Source organism: Hemiscyllium ocellatum, chromosome 20, assembly GCF_020745735.1.
Source record: "Hemiscyllium ocellatum isolate sHemOce1 chromosome 20, sHemOce1.pat.X.cur, whole genome shotgun sequence".
Lineage (NCBI taxonomy): Eukaryota > Metazoa > Chordata > Chondrichthyes > Orectolobiformes > Hemiscylliidae > Hemiscyllium > Hemiscyllium ocellatum.
The window spans coordinates 72,053,987-72,061,095 of record NC_083420.1 but is presented as its reverse complement, the minus strand read 5'-3'; the positions used below and the strand labels follow the sequence as shown (position 1 = coordinate 72,061,095).

At 53.9% G+C, this 7,109-nt stretch overlaps 1 protein-coding gene across 1 annotated transcript in view; it reads right to left on the bottom strand.

Moving 5' to 3' along the window:
- The window catches only part of LOC132825300 (prolyl 3-hydroxylase 1-like), a 215,583-nt gene extending 209,729 nt beyond the window's left edge, over positions 1–5,854 (bottom strand). Inside the window, exon 1 of the mRNA XM_060840404.1 lies at positions 5,444–5,854. Coding sequence (XP_060696387.1) covers positions 5,444–5,854 — 411 coding nt within the window. The remainder of the gene's footprint in view (positions 1–5,443) is intronic.
- Positions 5,855–7,109: the final 1,255 nt, after the last annotated feature.

Sequence of the window (7,109 nt, the reverse complement as noted above, 5' to 3'; positions counted from 1 at the left end):
AGAGAGAGAGACAGACAGAGGGGGAAAGAGAGAGAGAGAGGCAGATGGGGAGACAGAGCGAGGGAGGGAAAGGGAGAGAGGGAGAGTGAGGGAGACAGAGGGGGAGACAAAGAGAGAGGGAGGGAAAGTGAGAGAGACAGAGACAGAGGGGGAGACAGAGAGGGAGGGGGGAAAGGGAGAGAGAGAGAGAGAGACAGAGGGGGAGACAGAGAGAGCGAGGGAAAGCGAAAGAGAGAGAGATGGGGGGAGAGAGAGAGCGAGAGAGAGGGAAAGGGAGAAAGAGAGAGAGAGAGAGAGACAGAGGGGGAGACAGAGAGAGGGGGAAACGGAGAGAGGGAGACAGTGGGGGGAGACGGAGAGAGGGGGAAACGGAGAGAGGGAGACAGAGATGAGAGAGTGAGGGAAAGGGAGAGAGAGTCAGACAGAGGGGGAGACAAAGAGAGAGGGAAAGGGAGAGAGGGAGACAGAGGGGGAGACAGAGAGAGAGGGAAAGGGAGAGAGGGAGGCAGAGAAAAGAGAGAGAGGGAAAGGGAGAGAGAGAGAGAGAGACAGAGGGGGAGACAGAGAAAGAGAGAGGGAAATGGGCGAGAGAGAGACAGGGAGAAAGAGAGGAAAAGGGAGAGAGAGAGAGAGACAGAGGGGGAGATAGAGAGAGAGGGGGAAAGGGAGAGAGAGAGAGAGACAGAGACAGAGCAGGAGACAGAGCGAAGGAGGGAAAGGGAGAGATGGAGACAGAGGGGAAGATAGAGAGAGGGGGGGAAAGGGAGGGAGGGAGACAGAGGGGAAGATAGAGAGAGGGGGGGAAAGGGAGGGAGGGAGACAGAGGGGGAGACACAGATAGAGAGTGGGAAAGGGAGAGAGTTGAAAGACAGAGGGAGAGACAGAAAGAGAGAGAGACAGAGAGATAGAGAGAAAGAGAGTGACAGATACAGAGACAGACAGAGAGAGAGTCAGAGACAGAGACAGAGAGACAGAGGGGAGGGTGGGGCGAGAGGAAGGAGAGAGAGCGAAAGGGAGTTCTGACATGGATTTTCGAAACCACGACATGGGACTGTCTCTGACTCTCTCTTTCTGTGTCTCTCTCTCTCTCTCTCTCTGTCACTCTTTCACTTTCTCTCTCTCTCTCTCTCTGTCTCACTCTCTCTCTGTCTCTCTCTGTCTGTCTCTGTCTCTGTCACTCTGTGTGTGTGTGTCTCTCTCTCTGTCTCTGTCTCTCCCTGTCTCTGTCTCTCTGTCTGTGTCTCTGTCACTCTCTCTCTGCCTCTCTGCCTGTCTCTGTCACTCTCTCTGTCTCTGTCTCTCTGTCACTCTTTCTGTGTGTGTGTCTCTCTTTGTTCTTGTCACTCTCTCTCTCTCTCTCTGTCTCTGACTCTGTCACTCTCTCTGTGTCTTTTTCTCTCTGTCTCTGATTCTGACTCTCCCTGTCTCTCTCTCTCTGTCTCTGTCACTCACTGTCTCTGACTCTCCCTGTCTCTCTGTCTGTCTTTGTCACTCTATCTCTCCCCGTCTCTCTCTCTCTCTTGTCTCTGTCTCTGTCACTCTCTCTGTGTCTCTCTGTGTCTCTCCCTGTCCCTCTCTCTCTGTCTCTGTCACTCTCTCTGTGTTGTCTCTCTCTGTCTCTGTCTATCTCTCTCTCTCTCTCTGTCTCTGTCACTCTCTATCTCTGTATCTCTTTTTCTCTCTCTCTCTCCCTGTCTCTCTCTCTCTCTCTGTTTTTCCCTCTCTCTGTCTGTCTCTGTCTCTCTCTCTTTCTCTGTCTCTGACTCTCTCTCTGTCTCTGTCTCTGACCCTCTCTCTGTCTCTCTTTCTCTCCCTGTCTCTGTCTCTCTCCCCGTGTCTCTGTCTCTGTCTCTCTCTCCTTGTCTCTCTCTGTCTCTCTCCCTCCCTCTCTCTGTCTCTCTCCCTGTCTCTCTCTCTGTCTCTCTCTCTCTTTCTGTCTCTCTACGTCTGTCTGTCTCTCTCCCTGTCTGTTTCTCTCTCACTCTCCCTGTCTGTCTGTCTGTCTCCCTGTCTCTCTCCCTTTGTCTCTCTCACCCTTTGTCTCTCTCTCTCCCTCTCTCTCTTTCTGTCTCTCTCTGTCTGTCTGTGTCTCTCTCTCTGTCTCCCTGTCTCTCTCCCTTTGTCTCTCTCTCTCTCTCTGTCTCCCTGTCTCTCTCCCTTTGTCTCTCTCTCTCTCTCTCTCCGTGTCTCTCTGTCTCTCTCTCTCTCTCTGTCCGTCTCTGTCTCTCTCTCTCTCTGTCTCTGTCTCCCTGTCTCTCTCTCTCTCTCTCCGTGTCTCTCTGTCTCTCTGTCCGTCTCTGTCTCTCTCTCTCTCTCTGTCTCCCTGTCTCTCTCCCTTTGTCTCTCTCCTCTCTCTCTCCATGTCATAGAACATAGAACATAGAACAATACAGCACAGAACAGGCCCTTCGGCCCACGATGTTGTGCCGAACATCTATCCTAGATTAAGCACCCATCCATGTACCTATCCAATTGCCGCTTAAAGGTCGCCAATGATTCTGACTACCACTCCCACCGGCAGCGCATTCCATGCCCCCACCACTCTCTGGGTAAAGAACCCACCCTGACATCTCCCCTATACCTTCCACCCTTCACCTTAAATTTATGTCCCCTTGTAACACTCTGTTGTACCTGGGGAAAAAGTTTCTGACTGTCTACTCTATCTATTCCTCTAATCATCTTATAAACCTCTATCAAGTCACCCCTCATCCTTCGCCGTTCCAACGAGAAAAGGCTGAGAACTCTCAACCTATCCTCGTACGACCTATTCTCCATTCCAGGCAACATCCTGGTAAATCTTCTCTGCACCCTCTCCAAAGCTTCCGCATCTTTCCTAAAGTGAGGCGACCAGAACTGCACACAGTACTCCAAATGTGGCCTAACCAAAGTCCTGGACAGCTGCAACATCACTTCACGACTCTTGAATTCAATCCCTCTGCTAATGAACGCTAATACACCATAGGCCTTCTTACAAGCTCTATCCATCTGAGTGGCAACTTTCAAAGATCTATGTACATAGACCCCAAGATCCCTCTGTTCCTCCACCTGACTAAGAACCCTACCGTTAACCCTGCATTCCGCATTCTTATTCGTTCTTCCAAAATGGACAACCTCACACTTGGCAGGGTTGAACTCCATCTGCCACTCCTCAGCCAGCTCTGCATCATATCTAAGTCCCTTTGTAGCCGACAACAGCCCTCCTCACTGTCCACAACTCCACCAATCTTCGTATCATCTGCAAATTTACTGACCCACCCTTCGACTCCTCATCCAAGTCATTAATAAAAATTACAAACAGCAGAGGACCCAGAACTGATCCCTGCGGAACTCCAATTGTAACTGGGCTCCAGGCTGAATATTTACCATCTACTACCACTCTCTGACTTCGACCGGTTAGCCAGTTTTCTATCCAATTGGCCAAATTTCCCTCTATCCCATGCCTCCTGACTTTCCGCATAAGCCTACCATGGGGAACCTTATCAAATGCCTTAATAAAATCCATGTACACTACATCCACTGCTCTACCCTCATCCACATGGTTGGTCACCTCCTCGAAGAATTCAATAAGACTTGTAAGGCAAGACCTACCCTTCACAAATCCGTGCTGGCAGTCCCTAATCAAGCAATGTCTTTCCAGATACTCATAAATCCTATCCCTCAGTACCCTTTCCATTACTTTGCCTACCACAGAAGTAAGACTAACTGGCCTGTAATTCCCGAGGTTATCCCTATTCCCTTTTTTGAACAGGGGCACAACATTCGCTACTCTCCAGTCCCCTGGTACCACCCCCGTTGACAGTGAAGACGAAAAGATCATTGCCAACGGTACTGCAATTTCCTCTCTTGCTTCCCACATAATCCTAGGATATATCCCGTCAGGCCTGGGGGACTTGTCTATCCTCAAGTTGCTCAAAATGTCCAACACATCTTCCTTCCTAACAAGTATCTCTTCTAGCTTACCAGTCCGTTTCACACTCTCCTCTTCAACAATACAGTCCCTCTCGTTCGTAACTACTGAAGAAAAGTACTCATTCAAGACCTCTCCTATCTCTTCCGACTCTATACACAATCTCCCACTACTGTCCTTGATCGGACCTACTCTCGTTCTCGTCATTCTCATGTTTCTCACATGCCTTGGGGTTATCCTTGATCCTATCCGCCAAGGATTTTTCATGCCCTCTCTTAGCTCTCCTAATCCCTTTCTTCAGGTCCCTTCTGGCTATCCTGTATCCCTCCACTGTTCTGTCTGAACCTTGTTTCCTCAACCTTATGTAAGCCTCCTTCTTCCTCTTTACTAGACATTCAACCTCCCTCGTCAACCAAGGCTCCCTCACACGACCATTTCTTTCCTGCCTGATAGGTACATACATATCAAGGACACTTCGTATCTGCTCCTTGAAAAACCAACCCAACCTCCACTCCCGGCACCTTCCCCTGCAACCGCAGGAAACGCAAAACTTGCGCCCACACCTCCTCCCTTACCTCTCTCCAAGGCCCCAAGGGATCCTTCCATATCCGCCACAAATTCACCTGCACCTCCACACACATCATCTATTGCATCCACTGCACCTGATGTGACCTCCTCTATATTGGGGAGACGGGCCGCCTACTTGCGGAAGGCTTCAGGGAACACCTCTGGGACGCCTGGACCAACCAACCCAGCCACCCCGTGGCTCAACACTTTAACTCTCCCTCCCACTCCACCAAGGACACGTAGGTCCTTGGACTCCTCCATCGCCAGAACATAACAACACGACGGTTGGAGGAAGAACGCCTCATCTTCCGCCTGGGAACCCTCCAACCACAAGGGATGAACGCAGATTTCTCCAGTTTCCTCATTTCCCCTCCCCCCACCTTGTCTCAGTCCATTCCCTCGAACTCAGCACCGCCCTCCTAACCTGCAATCTTCTTCCTGACCTCTCCGCCCCCACCCCACTCCGGCCTATCATCCTCACCTTGACCTCCTTCCACCTATCACATCTCCATCGCCCCTCCCCCAAGTCCCTCCTCCCTACCTTTTATCTTAGCCTGCTGGACACACTTTCCTCACTCCTAATGAAGGGCTTTTGCCCGAAAAGTCGAATCTCCTGTTCCTTGGATGCTGCCTGACCTGCTGTGCTTTAACCAGCAACACATTTTCAGCTCTGATCTCCAGCATCTGCAGACCTCACTTATTACCTTGTCTATGTCACCAAACTGCCCTTCAGCCCCATCCTATCCCCTCACCCTGCAGGCCACTCGGCTTTGGAAGGCAGCGTCGGGCTGTGTAACAGGAACCCTCCCCATGTCCTCACCCCAGGGAGCTGTGTCCTCACCCCCATTTCCTCCCATTGCTGTTCGGTTGGTGGAAGGCAGCACAGGTCTCTGAAATGGAGACCCTGCCCGTGTGTCCCAGTTTTCTGTTCATCCCCAAAACCTGCTCCTAGCTCCTGGTCTCCCTCACCTTGAAGTAGGAGAGCTGCAGGTAGTTGTAGGCTGCTCGGCTGTGGAAGGCATCGCGAATTTGCTGGCTGACCCTGTGCCGGGTGCCCGGGGAGTGCAGGCTCGGTGCCAGGCAGCTGCCCAAGCAGTTGGCTTTGCCCTGGAGCTCGGCAAACAAGCCTCCTCCATGCTGGGAGTGCGGTCCCTGACACAGGCGGCGGCAGTGAGCTAGTAGGCGGCGCACGGCCGAGCGGCCGAGCAGGGAGCGTTCCAACATCGCAGCTGCCTGTTCCCAGTCTGCCCGGAGGTAGTGCCGCACGCCACTCGTGAACAGGAGGTCATAGGGCTCCCTCAGAGAGGGCTCCGGCAGCGAACTGTGATGGTCCCCGCTGCCGAATAGCAGCAGTAGCAGCAGCAGCGGCGGCGTCGCCATATCCTCAATCCCAGGAGGACAGGAGCTCGGCGCCACAGCGGACACGTCGCCAAAAAACCAGAGAGAGAAGGAAAACAGCAGCAACAGGAGAGGAAGAGGATGGACTGAGAGAGGAAATGGGAGAGAGGGAGAGAGACGGGGGGGGGAGGTGGGAGAGAGGGAAGGACAGACCGAGAGAGAGAGGGGGGGAGGGGGAGACAGAGAGACGGGGGCGGAGGGAGGGAGAGACAGTGGGTTGGAAGTTCAGTCGGATTACAGAAGGGTTGGTTCTCAACACAGTTGGCATTCTAACATTTTAAAATCTGCTTCCTGCTGGTGGGAGGGAGGGGAGAGAGAGGTGAGAGGGAGGGAGGGGGGAGAGAGACAGTGGGGGGAGTGGGAGGGAGGGGGAAGAGAGACAGAGAGGGGGGAGAGGGAGGGAGGAGAGAGACGGGGGGGGAGAGAGACAGAGGGAACGATGGAAGGAGGAGAGAGACAGAGAGGGAGGGAGGGGGAGAGAGACAGAGGGAGGGGGGAGAGGGAGGGGTGAGAGAGACAAAGAGGGGGGAGAGGGAGGGGAGAGAGACAGAGGGAAAGAGGGAGGGAAGAGAGAGACAGAGAGGGGGGAGGGAGAGAGGGCGGGAGGGGGAGAGAAACAGAGAGGGGGGAGAGGAGAGGGGGAGAGAGAGGAAGGAGAGAGAGACAGAGGGGGGGAGAGGAGGAGGGAGCAAGACAGAGAGGGGGAGAGAGACAGTGAGGGGGGAGAGGGAAGGAGGGGGGAGAGACAGAGAGGAGAGAAACAGAGAGGGGGGAGGGAGAAAGGGAGCGACAGAGAGGGGGGAGAGGAGAGACAGAGTGGGAGAGAGGGAGGGGAGAGAGGCAGAGTGGGGGGAGAGGGAGGGAGGGGGAGAGAGACAGAGAGGAGCGAGACAGAGAGGGGGAGGGGGAAGGGGAGAGAGACAGAGAGGGAGAGGGAGGGAGGGGGCTGAGCGACGGAGAGGAGAGAGACAGAGAGGGGGGAGAGGAGAGACACGGAGAGGGGGAGGGGAGAGAGACAGAGACGGGGGAGGGGGTGAGAGAGACACAGGGAGAGAGGGAGGAGGGAGAGACAGAGAGAGAGAGAGAGAAGCAGAGAGAGGGGAAGAGAGGCAGAAAGAGTGGGAGAGAGACAGAGAGAGGGGAGGGGGAGAGACAGAGAGGGGAAGAGACAGAGAGAGAGAGAGGAGAGAGAGGGAGACTCAGAGGGGGGAGAGACAGAGAGGGAGCGACAGCGAGA